General features: G+C 40.3%; 3 protein-coding genes across 3 annotated transcripts in view; all 3 read right to left on the reverse strand.

Moving 5' to 3' along the window:
• Positions 1-894: 894 nt before the first annotated feature.
• Positions 895-6,832, reverse strand: chic1 (cysteine-rich hydrophobic domain 1). Its single transcript, XM_006781259.3, has 6 exons — positions 6,677-6,832; positions 5,171-5,225; positions 4,076-4,231; positions 3,640-3,696; positions 3,139-3,198; positions 895-2,331 (listed from the first exon to the last, which is right to left on the reverse strand). Exons 1-6 carry the CDS (start codon positions 6,820-6,822, stop codon positions 2,281-2,283), a joined length of 525 nt encoding a protein of 174 aa, XP_006781322.2. The 5' UTR covers positions 6,823-6,832; the 3' UTR covers positions 895-2,280.
• Positions 6,833-8,299: 1,467 nt separating this feature from the next.
• Positions 8,300-11,603, reverse strand: cdx4 (caudal type homeobox 4). Its single transcript, XM_006781258.3, has 3 exons — positions 10,938-11,603; positions 9,428-9,573; positions 8,300-8,579 (listed from the first exon to the last, which is right to left on the reverse strand). The coding sequence occupies exons 1-3, from the start codon at positions 11,371-11,373 to the stop codon at positions 8,346-8,348; spliced, it is 816 nt and encodes a 271-aa protein (XP_006781321.2). The 5' UTR covers positions 11,374-11,603; the 3' UTR covers positions 8,300-8,345.
• A 9,850-nt stretch (positions 11,604-21,453) lies between these two features.
• Positions 21,454-23,752, reverse strand: part of kdrl (kinase insert domain receptor like) — a 46,972-nt gene continuing 44,673 nt past the window's right edge. The window contains exon 30 of the mRNA XM_087850963.1: positions 21,454-23,544. Within this exon, the coding sequence (XP_087707089.1) occupies positions 23,361-23,544 (184 nt within the window). The 3' untranslated portion in view covers positions 21,454-23,360. The remainder of the gene's footprint in view (positions 23,545-23,752) is intronic.

Here is a 23,752-nt window from a genome sequence, read left to right on the forward strand (position 1 = left end):
TGTTCACTCTGACCCCTAGTGGACACAAGGACTGAAGTGGCCAAGGTTTCCAGATTCCAGCCTGTAAAACCTTTAAAGTAACCATGGTATCCATGAATTAAGAAATAAAACTATTGTTATTAATCTTGTGCTTTATCACAGGCCTGTTATGCAATTTTAAAATCATGCTCTAACAGTGATCTCTCACAATTATGATTTGCCAGTTCTCTCAATAAAATCTTCACTTCATAAGCACTTACATACCACCAACTTACTAGTTTTATTTCTGTCTATATTGTGAAGGTTAAATAAGTTTTAAATATATATACATTGTCATTAAAAGCCTGATGTTTTAATCCCCCAAAACCTAAATGTATCCGTATATTTACCACACAGGGAATCTACTGTCAGACTGTAGCCTGTCCCCAAGTTTCTCATAATTTAAAGAAGCTTTTTAGGATGCCATATGTTGCAATACAATTGATATTTCTACTTCACACTACTGCAGCAGTAAAAGGTTACTGAACACTTCCTCGAGCTAAACCAGGAGAGGCTGTGAATGTGAAAACAAAAAGCACAGAGGACCATAAAACCCTCCACTACAGTACTTGTTGTGGTCAGGTACAGTAGAAACTGTATGTTCGGCTTGCTGCCTGCTGGTCCGTGTCATTAGGAAGCAGCAGTACGTTATGGTAACAGCATTCCTGAGTTGTATATATGTTGAGTAATTGCAGGCTGTCTTGTTAAAGTTAACGATTCACCACCTTGTTAAACATGACAAACAGCCACATTTTTCATGGCGGGGCAGCAGGCTGTGGTCAAAGTGCATCAGCCAAGGTCAGTCACAACCTGCTTCTACCAACATGACACACCACAGGTTTCATAAGGGGGGAAAAATAAGGAAGTGGCAACAAATTAAATTCAAAATTGACAATTTATTTTCTCTCCACTGGGATTAGGTCACCATGATAAACACTTACAAAACAAAATGTAACAGGGACAATACTGGGAGCAGTAAACTCTCCTTTGTACGGGAGAACAGATTTCAACCTGCACTTCTCTGTGGTTTTCAACTATACCAGAGGCACTCTAATACAACGCAACGCAGCAATCTTTTGACTAAGATTCTGAAAAACAAAACCAACACTTGAAAGGATGAGTGAAACAAAGAAACCATCAGCTCAACACACCAGGATCTGTAGAAGCATGTGCTTCCTAACACTTCAGGAGGACCAAACACAGCACAGGGAAAAGTACAAAACTACAAAATTAATACAAAGTTAGTGGGGGTGGGAGAGAAATGAGTCGAAGTGCAGAGTTCAAATTCAAATCTTCCAATCATCTCCGTCTTTAACGGATGACGAATCACTGAATGTCATCTTAATTGGCAAAAACCGCATGGTAACATGCACTGCTGTTGTCACCGGAAGAAAACTCAGGATCCACTCGGGTCTGAAATCCTGAACTTCATGTGCAACAATCAGTCCCAACTCTGGCATCAGGTACATAGTCACTATATGGCTTACAAGATAAACAGGTCCATATAAACTAGAAAGGTACGTAGACATCTTTCATAATCAAAACTATTGTACAGCAATATATTGGCAAAAAAACTAAAGAGCTAAGTAACTTTATGTAAACAATGGTATACCACTGTACAGCTTATTCTAACATGGTATTTACAGGTCAAGTTCTTACTAGCTAGTTCCCATGTACAGAGGGTTCTTGTAAGGACAAAACACGGGGTGATGACGTACACTGTACGTTAGGCAATCTCAACCATCCCATCTACCTGCAAAGAACTGGATTAAAAGAGGGGAAACCCAACAAACAGCATCTGAGCCTACAGACTTGTTGAATTACCCAAAGCCTTCCTCCTCCTGTTACATGTAGTTTCTATTTTTTTTTTTTAAATCATACATAAGGCAAGGATAGTTACGGAAGGTGGAGGCATCACATTCTTTGCGAGGGATTAGTGATTTCATAGATGGGATACAGGCTGATGGGTCTTTGGGGTAAATGCACTTTTTGAGAGTATCACTTGTTTTGTTTTTTTCTCACATGTAACAAAAACACGTCAGAGTGCAACAAAGGGAACATGTGTAGTTCTGTCGGGAAATGTGCAAAATCTGCTCTAAAGCAAAGTGACAGTGTTGCAAATTTTAATGTACAAGGTACTGGGAGATTTACAGGGTCATCACGAGACACGGCGGCGCAGACCCTTTTTTTCCAACATACTGTATATACAAGGCACTAAGGATAAGATTCAAGGGCCACTCATCCAGTCTGGCAACGGCCTCGTCAGTCTGGTCGGAATATAGGATATTTGGGTAGGAATTCTATAAGAATCACCTGAAGAGAGGAAAAACACAATTTCGCAAGGTTAAAATCCAACTGTGTTCACCGGAGCACAAACATTACTAGTTACTTAACTGATCTCTTTATTACACAGACAAAGACAAAGTAATCAAAAGTTTAAGTGAGAGATTTGAGTTTCTCTGGATTTCTCTGAAAATCAGCTGCGGGATCACTCACATGCATGCGGCCTAGCAAATCATTTAAACCAGCGGGGGTTGGTTAAATAGGAAGAAAAGCCTGTCGAAGCAATGACGACCAGCAGCACCGCAAACAACACACACCACCTCTCTAAAACTGTTTCAACAGTAACTACACATTACAACCTTCATGAAGAGAGGATTTATAACACAATGAATGTATTTGGCTGCATTTAATTACGCCAAGTTACTACATAAACAGACAGACTTTATACGTCATATATTTTTCTTGTTTCGCTGACTTTTATATTTACATTTAGTTGGAGCTGGAAAGGTGCTACTAAAAACCAACTAATTCCTCATTTATTAAGTACAAACTTTCTTTTTTACTTTGAAAGGTTTCTACAAATTCACAATTAAATATCAGTTCATTCCAGCAAAGCACTAGAAAATGAGTCATTATTAAATAATCTGCAAATAATACTTATATATTTATATAACATTTCACTTCCCTTTTTGGTCCTTTGTCATAGAAACTGCTCATCCTTATTTCCTGGACTGTTTTTTTTTATTAATCTATTTTACCGAAAAACAATCGAGCAGCTAAAAATGATCTGCAGATTGATCAGTAAAGGGTATAGTTGAGAAATCCATGCCTACTTACATATTCCATCATGTTACTGCTTTCACATTTTCTTTTGCTGAGCTTCCAGTGCAGCCCCAGCTGATGAAAGAAAAAAAAAAAGACACAGATACAATGAATGGACATCTCCCTCACTCTCAAACAGACACAAAGACGCGCACACAAATGCACAAACAAAGGAAATCTTCTCTTCAGTGTCAGGGGAATTCGAGAGAAGGACTGTCTGGTCTCGCTGGGGTCAAACTGTGGCCAGACACCCTGAAGAGCTTCCTTTATACCTTTGCACGGCTACTAGCTGTAATTTGTTGCTGCGAGACAAAACAAAATTAACATGGACTTTTACTGCTGACCTCACGGTCCTTTCAGGCACTGCGTACCAGATTGCACCAGATCTGACTGGCGGGTTAAAACTTACACAACAGATTAATGATGTTTATCCATCACGATGATACTCATCTTACACACACTGACACAGACCAATTAAGCACTTTTACTCAGGTGCAATGTAGCCATCTTCCTTACCTTATGGTATAGTCGGTTATTTTCCCACTCTAACAGCTTCTGAATAGACCGCCTCGTCTTCGGGAACAGATCACAGAGGGGGAAAAAGGGCATGCCCGTTAATTCAAACAAAAATACACATTACTCAGTTTAACACGTGAACAGGTAACAGTTAACAGCCACGGTGTTAGGATTTATGGACTGAACTCCCAATTTACCAGCTAGTAATTTTCACTCTGTTGTCAGCAACTCTCGAGTGGTAATACCACCCTTGAGCTGAGCAAGAGAGAAGCAACGCCACGCAATGCATCATTTCTACACAGAGCCACCAATTGAACGCAAGTCATTATTACCGTCTACACTTAGACCAATTGCTATAACAGCCCCTGAGTAATCAGCACTGATGTAAGGGAGAGTTAAACTGTCCAGCTCGTGTCACAGGAGATTTGAGACTTACTCTCTTGTTGAGGCAGATAACGGGCCATAGGCTGCAGCCTACTGTACAGCAACAACACAGGCAGCCACAAAGAAGCCACTTCACATTCACAGGTAAGTTCTTCTTCAAACAAGCGTTCACCCTGCTGATGCTGGTTTTGAATTCCTCTGGTGCTACCTAAAGAAAAAGGGACAGGACACGTAGTGAAATGAACATGGGAACTTCTCAGAAAACGAGGACGTTGGATAATTCGATTCTTTCTTGGTCACGTTGACTTGAAAAGATTTCTCAATGCACAAAAGAAACCTGTGTACAAGGATCAAAGAGCTTTAGGAAACCAAACAGGTAGATATTTGCAGATGTTGTCCAGAGATGAGATCTAAATACATTCCCCCAACTTGCTAACCAGGCTTTGGACTGTTCAAGGCAAGGAGGGACTCAAAGGAGAGATAAGCTCAGTGCCTGTGGCAGCGCCGGCCAAACAACTTGAATGGATGCTCATTCCTCTCTGAGCCTGTACGCCATAAAACAGGGGTCGTAATCTTTTATGACAGGATGCAAAGGTCTCTTTGCAAACAGCCAAAGACCACAGAATAAAGCCCAGCAGGGCCTGATCTGCACCCTTCAATCATCATAATTGTGACCTCATCCATCACATGTCACCCTGGGTCACAATACCGAAGGTACTTTTTATTGCCCCACACTTCCCTCGGCCTGCTCTTCCCCCTGCAGCCTTTTTGTGTTTCTGCGTCCGACCCAGGAAGCTTTCCTTTCTTGTCTACGGCAGAGTCTTCATTTCATTATTTTATCACCTGGTGCTGGACCCTCCGAAACACTGGGCGCCAACTGAGCACCATAGCCAGCTTACTCATTTACAGAGTTGGACAGCAGCTCCTTTTCTATGCAGTGTGGTACGCTACTTATAATGAATTTCCATCAGATCAAAACCCCTCACGGAAGGCTGAATGGGGAGGACTGGGGAAGTTAGGGCTGTAAAAAGCCCAAAAGAACAAAGGAAGCACTGCAGCTTTGATTGCTCAATTCTTCCCACTTGGATTTGAACAGAAAGCAGTCTGCAAGACTGAAGTGCAAGAAAAACTTAAAAAGCAACTGTACCTTTCCCGTGAGAACAGAGGGAAATTCTGTGTCAAATCTGTTGCTCAGTCCAAACCTGAAAAAACAAAAAAACAAAACAAAACAGAGCAGATATGTCAAAAACAAACACCCAATAACAACAAAAATTAATCTAAAGCTAAAATATATTAGCTGCTCCTTATTTAACAATATTTACCTATTTTAATTATAACTGTATGACAGAAAAAAGGCCATATTAAACTAAAGATAATGTCAGCAAAGACTGTTTCCTATTTCTGTATGGTGTGCAGGCCCACTGTAGAGAGATCATGCTGCACTCACATGGGTTAAAGACAGTCTTGACTTTTGTCTCAGTGTCTCATGACAGGCTTAAGCAAAAGCATTAATTTTATCTACTGTTTTTAAAACAGTAGATAAAATGCACTTATATGTCACCACGTACACATGTTGACTAACACTGCACAACTGAGTAATAAGATGACATTCATCAATGGTGGGTATTTTTATATTGATCTGCTGTTTCAGTTCTTCAGTGGATAAAGTAACCCTTGTTAAGACAAGGATTTCATTAATTCTCTCCCTGGCTCAAAAAGATGGAATATCTGAATCAGATTGTCACCACTGGAATCAGCCAAACTGCTATTTTAAACATTAATAATTGAGAATCAGTGCGGCTTCACTTGGAGGTTACTTTATTTCTTGATGTAAAGAAGGATGAAAGAGCCACATCCATGGGATTCTGCATGATTGCTAGTCCATTGATTAAATAACTGTCAGCAAGTCCTTGTATTTACTTGATATTTGGCATGCAATCAGAACTTATCCCTAAAAATCTGATAACAGCCTTATCAGTACCCGAGGATGACTATTTGAGTCTAAAAAAGTTCTGCAGAATAAAATCAGCAGGGTGCAGCAATCCTCTAGCAGCAACAGCACCCTTCCAAACAGCTGATTATGTTTTCAAATTTGGGCCTTTTTCTGTTGTAGTTATTCTTAATAGCATCCACGTGTCAAGTTGAAGAAAGCTTCCAGCTTGGCCTCGGCATCAGCTCATGAGGTGAAGGATGAAGATGAAGGGTGGATCTGATAGCGATGACAGTAACTAACATCATCTTATTAAGTCCTTCTGAAGGTTGGACGTGCCTCAGGCTCTATCCCCCATTAATCAACATGATAAAGTGCAAAGGTCTCCATCATATATAGGCAGTTAAGGGACAAACAATTGTGAAACCTACAGTAACCATTGCGAATTAGCCCACGACAGGTAATGTAATGCGAGTCAAAACACAAGGATCATGATAAAAGAGCATCTCACGTAAACTTGACCAACGTTAACAACGGCTGCCCCTGCCAAGTTTTAGGTTGCCATGCTGACATAAAGTCGTTAACGTGGGTTTACGGGGAAACAGCTATACCCTCGACCAAACATATGGCTAACTGTTTTGATTTCCGTTAGCTCGCAGGCTAGCCTCAGCTAAACAGGCGACACCGGAAACAGAAAGAAAGCACAAACGTGGCTCCACTTACACCGTGATGTGCCCGGCCCCTCGCATAACCACGGGCTCCGGACAGTATCTGGGCAAGTGCTCTTCGCTCACTACGTGCTCATCCTCTTCGTCTTCTAACTCATAAATGGTATCAAAGTCCGCCATGTTGGGTAGTAAGACGCTCATGACGTCTACGGCGGGGCCGCGCACGGACGCACGAGGCCACGCGCGCGAGAGAGCCACACAGCGTGCATAGAGGAGAAGAAACCATCGCCCAGCTGAGTCCTGAAGGACCAAGCCTGGTATTAGACCGGAAAAATACATGTATTTAATAATCCACGGTAATATTTGTGTATGTGCAGGTGTGTGTATGAGTGTATACATAGGAGGATTGGGATTATTGTTATTACTCTTATTATTAGCTGTTAATTTTGGTCCCATCCCCAATTTGATCATTAATGAAGTATAGATAATTCACATATCCCCAATATTCCCCAGTTCTATTTTTTTTTTTTTTTTTCATTTTCCCCACTTGCTCTTGTCCTTGTTTGTATTCTGTGCCTTGGCCCGTCTCGAGATGTATTTTTCCAATGGGAGAATATGTCAGAATAAAAGTTTCATATTCGGGGATAATCAATGAACTTCCTCATTTCAGACATATGCAGAGGGTCAAAGTCAGGAACACCCCGTAATAAGCAACATGTCAGCTACAGAGGCTTGAACTACTCACTTTAAATGACAATAACCTGCTTTGCTCACCTTTTCCAGACAAATGAAACTGCACCCTAACATAGGCTTAAATCTACAATGTGAACCGGTTCAAATGGATCAGGAAATTAAAAATCCCATTTAACTCTTTTGTATCTGATGCTTTTGTATACATTTACATGTATTCTTTTAGCCACATACTGAAAGGCCAAGCTTTGCGTGTGGGCTACTCAAACTCTTTGTTTATTGCAAGGCTGCCGACTCTTTTCATGTTTACACTTGTCAAATCGTTTTAAAGTAGATACATTGAAATGACACAAAATTATGCATCAAAGGGGAAAAAAGCCTCACGGATGATGTCCCTGGCTTTTTAGAACTTCTTGCAGTTCAATTTTAAATAAAAGGCCATGCTGAGATGATACTTCCCTGGTTGATATACCAGTGAACAGGCCTGCGGGTAGTTGGTTAGGTTTTTATTCTGTGAATCCCAGATGCACAACAATTCAGAAATAAAGAAATTGACAGATCTACTGCAAAACACCTTTTATTTACATTTTCAAAGTTGCCATTAGACGACCTCTCTACCCGTACCATCTGTTTGATTGATTCACAAAACTGTGCTTGAAAGCGTAAACGATTTGTCCAGTTAGATTTAGCTTCACGAGGTCCAGTGTAATACTTCAATGGCATGTCCCTGATTTCTCACGTTATCCACAAACACATGCACGTCATACCAAATACAAAAAAAGATAGGCTATTTATATCTTATTAACTCACAAACGTTTTAAAACAGTTTAAAAAATACTTCGATTTTCTCCCCCCATTTCGTTAAAACTATTCTATAAAAACTAATATTTGAAGAGCCTCCAGCGTTTCCTTGCTTTAAAGCAGCTGTTTATCCGCAGCTTTGTGCTTCAGGACTTGGGTTCAGATCCTCTGGCTTCCTGTCAAGTGTCCTGTGAGTGCCCACTTATGTGAGATCGTCCTCAGGGCGAGCTGTTCTACTGAGTCACAGTCACTTGCTGTATATTCCTGATAGAGGGCAAGGTGTTCATTCCCTGTGGAGGGTACATAGAGCCGTGGATGTCCGTGGGACTGAGAGACCCCGGAACCGGCAGAGGGCTCACTGAACCCGGGTCACTGTGCACAGACCCGCTGCTGCCGTCGGACTGACCCAACTTTTTCTTGATCAACTTTCTCTCTTTAGCTCTGCGGTTCTGAAACCATATTTTCACCTGAGGAGACGCAAAAAGAAAGAAAGAAAAATTAATTTGATGAATATTTTCCTGTTCATACAATTTGATAATTAATATACAAAGCAAATAACGTGTACGTCAACAGGTCCACAAAATAGGCCTGAAAAGCAAGTATAAATAACCCAATACGCGCCATTGCTTTTTCATTTTATTCTCTATTTTATAAAATTAAATTTAATAAAAACACCCAATTAGAAACTTTTTCCTCGAGTTTGGGCGTTCCCTATCTTTTCTCTATTTTGTCCACTGGCCTAATGAAAAATAAAATAAAATAAAATCCAGGTCTGTAAAAATAGGCCTTGAAAGGAAATAAATAATAAATAATTTGTTGTTGCATTTCTCGTATTTTTTATTTATTTATCTTTTTAGTAAGGCATTACTCTGACATTTTTTATTCTCTGATTTATTTATTGTCATAGAAAATTAACAAAATTACATTAAAATGTTGAATGTTTACTAAATTAAGCATTTAATAGAATAATTTCAAACAGAAATAGTGTGAAAATGTATAATACAAAGCGTAATTAAATCACCGAAATAACAACAAATAATTTATGTTTCCAATCATAAATTATTTGCAGACCCTCCCTGTCCAACAATGAATTTATGCGGCTGTAACATAAATACAGGCACAATTTATTGCCTGACAATACTGACCTACTTTTGTGGTTAGAAACACCTCCTATTTTACGTATTTATATATTTTATGCCATGTGATAATTCTTTCATATAGAAATTACTATATAAGTATATTTATATGATATTAATTGTCGTTTCTTTAATTAATAAAAGGGCAGAAAATAAAACAGTAATTAATAGAGACCAACCTGTCTTTCCGACAGACCGAGGTTGACAGCCAGCTCAGATTTCCTTCTGATGGTGATGTATCTGTTGAAATGAAACTCCTTCTCCAGCTCCAATCTCTGATGGTCTGTGTACACTACCCTGTACTTCTCCTTCGTCCTTGTCTTACCTGTGAAGGTGAAAAAAAAACACATAGTCATGAAGAGGTTGTCTGCCCGTTTTTAGGATCATCTGCTTGTAGCCAAGTGGTTGAACTGGAAGGTTTTCCCCCCGGAGCAGGCTGCATGCCAGGACCGCTCTATCGACGCATGGCATCTTTATAAGCTGCGTCTTCAATACACATGTCTCTGTCTTTTCAACAGATACGCAGTTACAGCTTTTTGATCTTGCTTTGATGACAGCTGTAGTGCGCTGAATTTCAAAGAACCACGAGTCAGTTCCTCCACGAGACACGGGAAAGACATCTGAAGAACCCGTGGGTTCAACTCAGTTCATTCTGCGTAAATATCCTAATTACTGTCCGAATGTGGGCTATTTGAAATGGCTTTACACTTTCCCAGGTACAAATGTGTGTGTCATCGGTCTTATGGAGGAGTGAAAAAAAACAACTAAAGGAAACCAGTAAACCCACCATGAATTCGGCTAAAAGATTTAAGCTGGTGTCTGGATATTATAAAAATAAAAAATAAAAAACACTCCTATATGGCATGGATAAAATAGCTCTACTGTAAACCAAATACATTCAATCTGAAATGCATATAATCCACATTCTTTTGTGGACGTGTAAGTACTTCTCCGCGTTTGAGATATTAGCTGTGAAAAACGTCACTCTTTCCGGCAATATAACTCTTGGGAAAGGAAGGGAGGTTGGCGCATATCAAAGCGAAGAGGTGCTGAAAGAAAAAGGGACACTGCCTGGATATGACGGATAACACCAAACACTGTAACAGAGAGGTCGACCTTGCATCTCCTGCAGTAATGACATTTACATCACAACTGGGCCTGGCGCCGATTCCTTGCACCTTTTAAAATTTCTTCCATGGGAATAGTGCTGGGCTCAGGTCTGGGATTAGAATGCCAGGCCCATCCTAACTATCATTTATATCAAAGTTAAGACATGGAAACGGTTTGTGGATACATTTGATGCCATTGGTAATTAATAGAGTTTCCACAGAAGCCAAATAAATTATGACCTTATAAGTAGCCTATTTAAGATTTAACGAGGTTTTATATTCATAACAGTTTAAATTTAAGCAACCTGCAAAATGCACTGTCACAGGACCGGAGTTTCCTTCTGCTCGTTCAACTTCTTTTCAGTGCTTTTTTCAATTTTCCGGTTGTACCCTTTCCATGAGTGTGGAGTTTGGTGTGTTTTCGATGGAACTTGTTTGATTTTACACATTATTTTAAATGACATGACCTGTGCGTAAATGGACGCAGAAACTAAGCCGCGCAAAAAACTAATTTCTGCTGCACAACCAGCTTCTCTATTCCTTAAATACACAGAACAGCATTTTGGCACAATGGTCTCACCTGTAGACGACGATTGCGCAGTTTTGCTCATCCATTGGTATGAATTACGCCTTTCCCTGCCAGGAGAAAGTTGTGCAACATTAACGTTGTCCGGTGGCGGTTGTAATACCGCAGATCCCGGAGGATGCATATGTGCGTACTCGTTTGAACAGTAAGGAACCTGTCCAGGAGATGAGTTATTCATGGGCGTAGGAATAGTATTAGGGGGTCCCAAACTATAAGCACCCCAGTCCTCTCGAGGGGCGCTATATGAAGGCCCCCAGCTCCCCGTAGACTGTGGGTGCGTATCCATGTTTGGCACATGATGGTATCCAGTAAAGTCGGGGTACTGTGGTGTTGAAACAAAATTCTGTGGAGGCAGATTGATGCTTGATCTTCTTACAGGCCCTTGGTGATACATGCCGCTTTCTTTATCCAGTAGGTATCCAACATACATGATTTGGTGAAAAACCTTTAATGTATCAAAACAGCTGAGGGGTTATGTTGCCTATTTTAAGGCGACATTGTCTCCCTGTAGCTGTTTAAAAAGCAATCCTTGTGGTTTATAGTCCAAATCGGTTCCCAGAGAGAAATGCAAAGTAGTTCCAGCCTGTCTCCAGCCTCACATGCTGTGGCTCTGTTGACAAGAGACCAAAGGTACACTAAGGCCTGCCTGACACCAGCCAACTCCTCAACTCTTGTAGATTTGCATCCAAATGAGAGCGAGCTGTCCCCTTGCGCCTGTCCTGTAGCGCGTCATCACAGGACAGTGAGCCTATCCTGGACATGAGTTCCTCACACCGTGAATAAATTAGCACCAGGGCCTATCAGCTGCACATGCTGCAATAAACCGAGGCAACACGTTCACAAATGCGTTAATTCCAAAGGCCTATGCGTAATTGCGCACATTTCTCACATTTGTTGCAAGAATTAATTTTCTACTGGCAACTGAGCAATTGCCTACATTAAAATGCAGTAACGATGCCAACATTTTTAAAGTCGCGCCTAGAGTTTCATCTTATAATTACGGAACGTTTAGATCGAATTTAGATTTCAAAGCTGCAGGGATTCAGCAGTTTCCAACCACGCTTCACACGTAAACCCCGAATTATTTGTCAAGATATTCACTTGCAAACGAGGTGCAAAGTATGAGAGACTTTAATTATTTAAGCAAGTAGTATTCCGTGTTCACACCTCAAGGTCGCACTTCACAGCTAATTCCGGTTACAAGGAAACTCCCGCAACCCCCTCCATGACAAACAGCGGCCTGCGACACATGAGTCAACGCTGTCCCCTCAAACTGCTCTGCATACATTTTTCTGTAAGTTTGCTTAATGTTAGTGTGTCAATGAATCGATTTTAAAAAAGCCCATTTGGATAACTCAGATCTCTATAAAAACCCATATCATAGATTAATGGACAGGAAATAGGAACAAATCAGGGCAAGCAGCAGTTCAGACATGTGTGTGTGCGCAGAAACATAAGTAGGGGTGAAAATCTCATCTGGTTAATGGTGAGAAAATACTACTGAGTAATCGAGTCGTTTCTTGACACTCCACGGCCCAGTCACGCCTGTGATTTGCACATAGTGCAGCGTCCTGGCTGTCAGTCAGCTGGCTCTGCTTCAGGAAATCCTTTAACTCCGCATTTTGGCAGCAAAGGGGGTAGCGTACTGCAGTGTCGTGGCACTTTGAAGTAAGAGAAAGCTTCTTGGCTTTCCCAATCCATTACATTACAAATGACTAAAAATCAATATGTGCTTTTCTAATGCGTATTACTTAGTGGGATTTAGGCAAAGCACTCAAATAATAAAGGTGTACACAGTGACAACCACTTTTGAGTTTTCTGTAAGGAAAAAGAAACAGCTGGAAGCAGACAGGAAAAGCCATTAAAAAATACAGATAAGAATCGATCTGTTACTTGTTCACTACGTGTTTTATTACACTCACACAAAACTACCACAAACCCGCGTCCACTTTGCTACATCACTGCACTGTTTGCTCTGGAATCACTGGTCTGTCCTTCAGTTTCGGCCTTTCTGGATTATAATCAGACCAAATGACGCCCTCTTGTTGATTTCCACAGAACTACTGCTGTTGCTGTAACTTGATTGATTTTCAGTTTGACAACCTCAAGAGGGCAGCCTCCGCCAATAAAACCACCAATCCTGCCATTCTCTTCCTCTCATCCTTCCAATAAAACCAACTGATCCACACATTTTTAGAAATCTGCTATTAATAAATATAAGCTTTGCGATAATTTCTAGTTTATTTTCAATATTACTTATGAAGTTCAGCATGTGCCTCCATGTCTAAATATGAAATCACTTTGATTCTAAGTTTGCAAACTACTTTTATTGATGGAGGAGCTTAAAATTCTCTCTCTTATACGTCAACTGTTTTCCCAAGCCGCCAGTCTACAGATGATAGTTTCTTGGTGAAACTTTCATTTATTTTTATTGGATTATCATCTACAAGTACCAATTGCAAGTCCTGTTGTTAAGAAAGTCCCAGGCTGGTATATTCAAGAATTACCATGTAGTCAGTTCTGGAGGTATGCCTAAATGAGAAGTGCTCTGTCTAAAGGTTTAGGATGTCCTCTTAACTGCCCCACAGGTAGTCCAATCGCACAGCTACTACTAAAAACTGTCTAACGGGCAGCAACATCACTTTAAATCTATTAAAGAGGATGGGTAGATGAGCTTGCTGTGGATATATCTCCCTATGACTGAAGGTCTTGTCTGCATAATATTAATGCAATGTACAAAGACATGGATACATTTGTACAACTGATAATTTTACACAGATGGCATCAACAATTACCCGTGAAAGCGTGGGGCACAAACGGCTTCTGTTCTTGTGGAATAATATAAAAGACTTTATTTCTGAAGTCTTGAAGAAAGGCTTTCAAATCTCTGCAGGGCTGCTGTCTATCTCAGGTTCAACAACTGAACTTCAACACTGTGACTTTTCTTTTAAAAAAAGTACTATTTCCTAATTATTCTCTTTAAATGTCCATCTGACTGGGTTCACATCATCCTGCATCTGATGGTTCTTGCAAATCTGTGAGAAAAGTCCGGCTGTCAAGTAATTACATGTCATTAGGTGACATTTATGAAGTGAACCACTCTGCGGGAACTCTAGTTTGACTTATCTTAAGTAACCAGAGTGCTGAGATTCAGGAAATCTGCTCATTTATCATCATGGCTGCTGTCACATGGTGTTGGCCCTACAGATTCAGAGCATTATTTCTGGATGACATCATCAACACAGTTCACTCTCAGGATTTAACGAGAACAGACTTGTTTAGAATAAACTGAGCACATCAGGAACAAAACGTGACCTTTATTCTCACCCACAACTTTATGTTTCAATCCTCCTGGTATGAGCATTAGTTGGCAAACATTCTGATATTTCAGTATTGTTGAAACACCACTTCACCACAGAACTCCTATCATAAAGCTCTTAAATGACTTTTGTATTTATAGTTCTTTGTAAATCACGGTGCTGATGATCAAAATCTCAGCTCAGGTTCATTTTGATTCTGTGTTTGCATTCAATTGTTTGTTGCCTCTGAGTGAGACACGATAAACACCTGCAACTATCTAGTAAAAACACTAGATGGTGCAGTTGAGTTATGCAACGTCTCCAGTCTTAACGCTTCTTTTGCATGTGCACAATAAAACCTCACAGGTAAACGTCTATCACTAATTTCATTGTGTTTGTGTTATGTATTACGCCTCACGGCGCTCTTGTTTACTCTCATTGCTGTTGTAATTGGCATTGTTTTAGGCTTGCCACTTGTTCCTGTACTAATAATCATTAAATAAACATACAGCAAAATGCAGTAAACGCTTTTATACAGCATTGACAAGGTGGCTTAGATAGTTTCCATGATAATTAAAAGAATAATGACAGGAAAAAATGCAGAAGTGCTAAAATGAACTCATAATAATTAAATGTTCTCATTGTCTGATGAGTCTTTTGTCTTTTTTTCAGGAATGCACATATTAAATATTTACTCACTGGTTTGATAGAGCTCGATTTGCATATGGCAGTAGAGAGAAGAGAAGCCAGTTTCCTGACCTCAGTCACCAATAAAAATGTGCAATGACTTCAAACTGAGAAACAAAAGTCACATCTCTCTCTTTGCGCTCGGCATAATGTAAATATAGTAGATCAATGGCAGTCAGAGGTGAAGCAGCCCAGGAATTTATTGATGACGGCGCATCTCCGCAGGGGATAAAACACAACCACTTGTTACTATTTTGAGAGATGGTTTGGTTGTTTTTTGTTTTTACACAAATTAACCAATCCTGAGTCATTTATAACGCAAACATCTGGGAAGCACGACATCATGTTCTGCAGTAAATGTACTCAGGATACGACGGAATGAATGTTGGCAACGTGACGAAATGTTCTTGCAAGTCGTTTTTGTAACAGTAATTGTTAGTCATCCTTTACTTACGCAAGAACACGCAAAATTAAACTCTGAGAATTAGAAGAAGTTACAACATTGCTGGATTCCTGATAATACATAAATACATTCGTTTGTGTCATATAATCCATTACAGTACGACAAAACAGTATATTTTACATCCAAAATGTTTTTATGTGAATAAGAAATAACTGTCGCTTTTGTATTTGAGCTAACATATTCATTAAGTCTCTACCAATTTGTTGTTTTAGTAGAAGCTGTTAGTCCTAAGTAATAGTTGTTCATCTCTTCCCATAATGATCTTTGAGACTGGAACTGTAAAAGAGCAGGATTATTCAACATTCAGTACCAAAGATACCACAGTACCCAAAGAACTCTCCAAAACATTTCAAATTAAGTGATTTGCTAAATATAGTACCTGTTTTTTATGTGTAGATCTAACTGTACTAAATCAATTCAATTTTATTTATACAGCGCCAAATCACAGCAAGAGTTGCCTCAAGGTAAGGTAGATCTTACAATAATACATACAGAGAAAAACCCATCGATCATATGATCCCATATGATTTAGCACTTTGGCGACAGTGGGAAGGAAAAACTCCCTTTTTACAGGAAGAAACCTCTATGCTACTCTATGACTAACAACCTTTGTCACATTATCTGGGATTTCGACTCACTAGGTGATCACTTGATGTTAAAGAAGAAATATTGCTAGGACCTTTTATTGAGAAAGATGATGTTTGCACCTGCTGCCACCACTGGGACTGCTGGGAAATATGTGTCATGTTTTCAAGAACTTCAGGAAATTAAACAAAGAAAAAGAAAAAAAAAAGGACAAGAAAAAAAAATTACATTTGTGTCGGGTTGAGTAATTCATGTGTTCTGCATTACTAAAAACATTTGGAAATCAAGTAAAAAATAGTTAAATAGTTGAAAAACACATTTCTAGGAAAACATCAGAAAGCTTGTTTAAATTTGAATGTGACAGGCTGGCATCCTGGCAGTGGAGAAAAGAGAAAAAATGCACAATGTTTGCTTTATTCGCAGCATGTGTTCCCCTTCTGTCATTCTGCTCACTGATTGGAAACAGAAAACAGATCTAAATCAGATAGGACCGGGATTCTGAGCATCTCATGCTTCTGTGTAACTCAGTGCAAACAAGAGGCGTGCAGAGCGTACGTCTTGTTCTGAGTTCACCAGTGCATCAGCTTGTTCTTTGAGCCTTCCACCCTCGGAGTGAAGCGCACTTGCCCCCATTGTTCAGCGCCCTGGCGGGAGGTGACGGCTGTATAGAGTCCTCCACCACTAGGGGGGCCTGAGAAAAATGCAGCGATCAGAGTGGCATAATTAATGTGAACATGATGGTTTTTATTTTGAAGCTCAGCTGAATGTTTGTGGTTTGGACTTGTGGCGCTTCTGTTGGCCACCCTGTTGCTCTGTGGTGCTTTTGATGAACTTATTATTCTTACTGGTCTCCTTTCATACACGGACTACATCTATGTGCACTGGGGTTATGTGGGTTAAATTACCATAAACGTTCCACCCAGAGGACATGGATAGTTTGTTTTGTTTAAAACGTTTGACATGTTTAACTGTTCCTTTGTGTCTTCTGTAGTTTGAGATTTCGGCAACGGTCCAGGATGAAATTTCCAGATAACAAGTAAATGGGTTGTTATGAAATTTTGTATAAATGCTAACGTTCCCCTGAAGACCAGTCCTAATGACGGGAAATTATGACCCTGTTGCACTCTGAAATGGTAAAAAATTAGACTTATCCTCTTATATTAATATCAGCATGAAAGTACAGCCATGCAAGTTTTGCATATCTTTGTGTTTTCAGGCCATCTATCCATCTACCTTTTAACCGCTTGTCAAATTCAGGGTTATGGGGAGGGTCCCATAACCTAACATGCATATCTTTGGCCTGTGGGAGCCAGAGTACCCCGAAGGAACTCATACAGGCACAGCAAGAACATGCAAACACAACACAGAAAGTCTCCAGACACTTTTTGAACCCAGAACCTTTTGCTGTGAGGCCGCAGCGATAACCACTGCATCACTGTGCCAAAATCTTTATCCTGCTCATTGTGACGGTTCAGCTTTTTACATTACCTTCATTTCATACAGGCCCATATTGGCTTGTATAAAGTAAGGTAAGAGCAATATGTTTATTCTGTAAAATAAACCTGTGTAATTTATTTATTTATTTTACAAAAACAGGAACCTTCTGTAGACTTTTTCAGACTGTGTCCGTCTTTGAGGTTACAAAAAGCAGGATTACTTATATAACACAACATACCTAAATGTTGTATTAACATTTAAAATCTCTTATTTATTTACTATCGTGAATGACCAACGATACGAGCCAGACTTTTGTGTTATTTTTTTTAATAAAGTGGTCTTCTGCAATGCACACACACAGCAGATGAACAGAATGTCCTTAGGAAACATCCAGGAACAACCTGACACAGGACCTGAGAGATGACAAGCCCTTCAGTTTATCCAGGTACTGTTCACTGAAGCCTCAGGAAGACATTCTTAAGGAGAGGAAACACCTTAAGAAAGGTGTCTAGAGTGTCTAGAGCCATTGCCACTGATAGGCAACAGCTTAATGCATGACAGTCATAAGCATGACAATGATACCAAACACACTGTCATGCAGTAAAATCATACCTGGATAGAACAAACACAAACTCAAACACTATCAGGATGGATCGGCCTCCAAAAGCATGACTGACATTTCTGTTCTCTGGCTGCTTTTTGCCCATGTGTGGTTAGAGGAAGCGGGGCGAGGAAACACAGAAGCTTCTAAGTGGCTCTATTTTTGCCTCACTGTTTGTTGTTTTTGTCAATTTGAGAAGTTTCTGAGAAATACGTCCACACCTATGCTGTAATCGCTCTTCATCTCCAATGCAGCACCATCAACATCTCAACATTCCCATACCTGCTGCACATGGCCATTTGATGCTGATCTCTTGTTTGTTTTTTCCTTTTGCCCTCTGAACCACAGAGGACCTGAAGCTCAAGTCTTTATTTAGCCGATAGCTTGTTTTTTTTCACTTTGCTCATTAAAGGTAGACTAAAGTTGGGTGTCAAATGGGGACAGTATCCGGCTTATTGTTCTGCATTTAGGTGAGAGGCGTGGACAGGCCTCGCCACCTTTCACCTTCTCGAGCAGGGGTCTGGGAATGGCATTCGTGTGGGAAGGGGTTTAACCTGCTGATTGGTCAGCTGCCTGTAATCGTGTATGATAGGATTTGAAGCCGTATCACAGATGTTTTTGGCAAAGTTTCAGAGGCTCCCTGGGCTCATTAATGGCCGTTTTTCAATGATTAATGGAAAGTTTTTGCTGCTATGTTTGCTTTGGGAGGCTGTTGGGAATGGTCAAGGAAGGGGCATGGATAGTATGAATGCAGTTGTTAAATGAAGGAAACGTAAACAGTCCACACTGTACAGTAATGAAAATGAATAATCTATATAGTTATAGAAGGTTTCTAAGACTTCACTGAGAAACCTGGTGCAGGAAATCCCTCTGATGCCCTTTTTAATCTATTAACTTTTAATTTCTCCTCATCTGACAGGCAGATTTCAAAACCATAAACTTCAACTCAAAATATTCCAATCAAACAAGGACTTCACTCGGTTCTTAATGAGTTTAGTTAGAGCCAAAACACTTTGCATTACTTTTTATAGTCCATCTGATTTATGCTCTAACATGTTCTGTCTTTATGGGTTTTTGAGGAAAAACATCTCACTCGAATTTTTTTCTGCTTCAGTGCAACATTTGTCAGCCCCCTTTGGTTCATCATTTATTCATTCCTAAATGCAAGGGTGTGACTTGTTGTCTTGCAGGGTGGTAATATGCACAAAGGGTTAGACCGGGTTTGTTTTGAACACCAAATGTGAAGAAATATGACGAATCGTTGCAGGTGTTGTGGTATCCACTGCTAGGAAACGTAAGCATTTTAAGTGATCCTTGTTTTTTAAACTAAATGAGTCAGTTGTTTAACAGCCTCTCTGTGGAGCTCTACTTCCAGCACAGTGGCTTCTAAGGAAAAGTGTCTCATCCTTGTCCCTGTATGGAAAAACACTGTGTGAATTTGCAGATACAAATGACATGACAGCGAAGAATACCCTCCCCTTCAACATCCTTCCCTTGTTTGTTTGTATGGAAATAGTCCACATCGGAGGTTGTTGATATGTTTGGGTGTGACGTTGGGTACTCACTCACCTTATGGTAAACAGCAAATCCTACGAGGAGACAGTGAAGGGCCTGTGGCATGTGGTCAGACACGCCCAGTTACCGGTAACCAGAGGGTCCCATAGGAAGGCCGGTGCGTGGCGTCCTCCAGTCGTGACCAGGATGATTAAAAGTTCCTTCCTTTTCCGCTCAGAGGGGCATTGTGCTGGTGCACAGACAGGCTGCCGACACCTCGTCCCTGGAAGGAAGTGAGTGTTTCACGATCCAAAGAGGACAAGACTGGCAGAAGGATGCGTGAGTATTTCAATATAAACAAATCATTTCATTAAAGTTTGTAAGCTCAGATTTCATTAAAGTTGAAATTATTCACATTTGTTGAGTAAATATGCAGGGTAAGGACTAACAATGGCATCAAGTGTGAGGTTCCCAGTGCAGAGACTGGGAACCGCCCAAGTGGCAAGTAGATAAATCTGAATGTGAGGAGTCATTCGTCAAGGTAAAGACTTATTTCTCCTACACGTTCTGTGCTTTCTGTTTTTAGTTTTCCTGTGAAATACTAAAATAACTTTGCTCCTAAAATTTATATAAACAGTGTGAAACAACAAAATCACTCCTTGCTGTTAGCATCAGTAGCAAGGGTACAGGTAGGCTTTCTGCTGCTTTTCTCACATTGAAATCAGAATCAGAATCAGAATACTTTATTAATCCCAAAGGAAATTATGGGTTACGGCAGGCAGCACACTAATTGCGCATGCACACTTACAAAGGAACCTTCTGACCAAACTTTACACAAACATCACATTGGGGAGACATGTCAGAAAGGTGGGCTGATAGGAAAAGACAACGAAAATACATAACATGAGGTAAGAGGAGGAGAAAAAAACTCCACTCAGACTGAGCTCCTAATGGGAGAACAGTTTGAGAACAGAAAAAAAACCCGCACAAAAAGCACATGACTGTCAATACACCGTAGAAACACAAGGCTTTGGTTCAGTGAGATGAGTAGCGGCCTTGAGACCCGGAGGGCCAGGTTCGAATCCTGCTCAGGGCAACTTTTTTTGGGGCAGGAATAGCTCATTAGGTAGAGTGGTGGCCGCATGATCGGAAGGTCGGGGGTTCGATTCCCCTGAACAGCTACCCTGAGCTACCCCTGAGCAAGGTACCGTCCCCACACACTGCTCCCTGGGCGCCCAATGGCTGCCCACTGCTTCACTGAGTGAATGGGTTAAATGCAGAGAGGAATTTCCCCACGGGGATCAATAAAGTACACTTTCTTTCTTCTTTTCTAAAGGTAAGAGAGAGCCGGTGTGGACAGCGCATCCGGTCCTGCAGCATGTCTGCGCTGGTCCAGTCGACCCGCCATCTGCCCCGTGAGGGGACAAGCATCGAAGGCGTTTGGAAAAGGAGGGGGGATGAGTGTGTATTAGTGTATGCGTGTGTGTGTCCAGAGTTCAGCTGAGACAGTGTCCTTCGCCCTGCCAGGCTAAGTAAACAGACTGTTTTTGTCATTTTTAAGTTATATTCAGTAAAATGACAACATAATCAGTATCCTAAGTCCTATTCTGGACCTTAGCGGGATCAGGACCCTGCAACACCGGACAGAAAATGTTCCATCCAAGGCAGAAGGGAAAGAAACTGTGTGCCACCAACAATCCAGTTTTGAGATCCCTTCCCAGGCTCCTTAACGCCCGCTCACATCTTGAGTCATTTCATCTCATGATAGGGTGAGGCAATGATCTGGAGAGAAGAGTCAGTAGAAGCAAGACAGAATACATCCATGCAAACACTAAAGGGAGCAGTCCATACAAGAAGAATATTTCCCTTTTGATCCACAGTTGTAGTATCAACAAATAATTCATTTTCCCACATATTTCAAGCAAATATGAACCAAACCTCAAGTAATGTATAAATATATAGATCTTTATTTATTCATTTCATACACTCAGTTAACAGTGTTGGGGAACATAATTTTCTAAAACACTATAACTTGTTACGCTACAACACAGAAGCAGCTCGGAAGGAGCTTTGAGCTGCTGCAAGCATTAGTCATGATTTTTCCAAAGACATTAGATAAAATACATCATTTACCCAAACTGATCAGATATTGAGATAATTAATACTCTTAAAGTAGAGGATAAAACGATGGATCCATTTATATGAAGCTTGACATAGATAGCTATTTCCATAATCAACAGCAATGATGATGTTAGACTGGCATGAAATAATGCAACAAATAACAGAAGTGTTAATTCCTACTTAAACAAAAAACAAACAAAAAAAGAAAAAAATAATTTTAAACATGTGTTTGTCAACATATGTTCCTAATAATACACCTTTAAAATACAAAACCATATACTTGATATAAAGCATCAGTGCATAATTACTTCCTCTCCTCTCACACAAACAAAACATCATCAGGAAATGATCAAAATATTCACTTTAGTTTACTCGCTGACAAACACTGTTTCTGCAGTGGTTAATGGGCATGAGCTAGCTGCATTTCCACGGGGCGTGTTTGCTGAATCACAACATAAAGATAAGCTCAATGTGCTTTTAAACATTGGTGATGTTGCGCACTGAGCGGACCTCTCTCTCACACACATAGAGTTTTGATAGCCCGCACCACAAGCTTCACTACAACAAGATGCAGAAGCAGGTTCCCTCAGCGTTATTATCAGTGAACGCAGCAGCACAAACAGCATATAATGTCTGGAATTCAACACCAGGATATTGCATGGTGATATCAGGAAGACTGAGCTGGAAAATTCTTTGGTTAACTTAAAATATGAATGTATATAAACAACAGAGCTGGATTACTAAGTGACAGTGTCTTCAGTCTATAAATACTCTATTAGTTTAACTAGTGGTCTCTTGAATAAACTGTTCCTATGATGTTTCTAACTATGTCTGTACAGAAGAAAAATACGCTTTTTTTTTGTTTTTAGCTGGACTAATTTCAAATGAAAAATCATTTCTTTAATACCTGGCTGGAAAAGGAGATGGATGAGTCTGTATATACAGTAACTTTAATGAGTCCATAGTCAGACTGTCAAATCTGAAGCTGTCTGTTCTTACTCTCAGCTCTACCCTGTTCCCCCCATTAACCTGTGATTTTCTGAAACCCAAGAGAGATCCAGAGTACCCTTCGTCTCTATCACTCTTGGTCAACCTGAGTTAGTTGAGCTGAATATTTGATGAGATCACAGGAGCCATGACCTCAAAAGAGACTGTTCATAATTAATGCGCTCCACTCTCTGCTTTTTGTTTTGAGCAAAAACAAACCTTCGTATGAGACAACGGAGCCGGATTACAAAAACTATTTCACAAATTACAGTTTTTATTTTTTCCAATAAAGTTAACCTATATATATATATTTTTTTTTTTTAAAAAAGGTTTTTGGTCTGAATTTGAAAGGTCTAAGGAGTCCTCTTTCTTGTCTTTTAAGGCTTTTTCATCTCTAAACACTGTAGCTTGTTCAAAGTGAAATCATTGCGGTTTGTTTCACAGTAGATCAAAGAAATACCTGAGCCTGTTTTTAGCTGTTTGCCATATTACAGTGAACGTGGACCGGACCAGCAGCTTTAATGTTGCCTTCAAACTGGAGAGAAGTCACCAGTTAACAGCCTTCCTTGAAGTTGGAAGAAAAAAAAAAAATCACGGTCAAGCTGATTCATGAGCGTCCTTTCGTATTTCACACTCAAGTGTTGCTAGAGAAACGGTCCGGAGATAACAGTCAAAACAGAGGAGGGCGAAGCAAAAGGCCTTGAGGTTGTCACTCTCAGATTCTCCAGGGACAAAACGGGAAGTTACACAGGAGGGGTGGAGTAGCGCACCACGGAGTTATAGTCAGGCGGCGGGCTGTGACACTCGAGGCTGGCGTCTAGAGACGAGTCGTCCAGACTGAAGTCCAGAGGGGGGACGATGGGCTGGTATTTCTCCTTCTCTGCGTCACACAGCATGGACTCTTTACTCTTACTCGCTGCCTTCATCCTGAAGCCACACAGAGATATACCTCGTTAGTTACACATACTTATCGTCATAAACTTACACCTCTAAATATGTTTTTCAACTCAAAGTTACTGATTCAATTTAAACCTCTACGATTGGGCGTGGTTCTTCTTATCTGTGTTCATACACGAATGAAAAAAAATGAACGTTTGCCCCAAAAAACTGGATGTTTTTTTCACTTGTTTGTATT

Source organism: Neolamprologus brichardi, chromosome 2 (genome assembly GCF_056152115.1).
Source record: "Neolamprologus brichardi isolate AB-2024 chromosome 2, ASM5615211v1, whole genome shotgun sequence".
Lineage (NCBI taxonomy): Eukaryota > Metazoa > Chordata > Actinopteri > Cichliformes > Cichlidae > Neolamprologus > Neolamprologus brichardi.

Coding starts and splice junctions, on each gene's coding strand:
- cdx4 (XM_006781258.3), bottom strand. CDS start 11,373: ATGTATGTTGGATACCTACTGGATAAAGAAAGCGGCATGTATCACCAA. Junction 9,574..10,937: donor TGCGCAATCGTCGTCTACAG/GTGAGACCATTG, acceptor TCACCTTCACAG/GTAAGACAAGGACGAAGGAG. Junction 8,580..9,427: donor TCGGTCTGTCGGAAAGACAG/GTTGGTCTCTAT, acceptor GCGTCTCCTCAG/GTGAAAATATGGTTTCAGAA.
- chic1 (XM_006781259.3), bottom strand. CDS start 6,822: ATGAGCGTCTTACTACCCAACATGGCGGACTTTGATACCATTTATGAG. Junction 3,697..4,075: donor TTATCTGCCTCAACAAGAGA/GTAAGTCTCAAA, acceptor CTGTTCCCGAAG/ACGAGGCGGTCTATTCAGAA. Junction 3,199..3,639: donor ATAACCGACTATACCATAAG/GTAAGGAAGATG, acceptor TTCTTTCATCAG/CTGGGGCTGCACTGGAAGCT.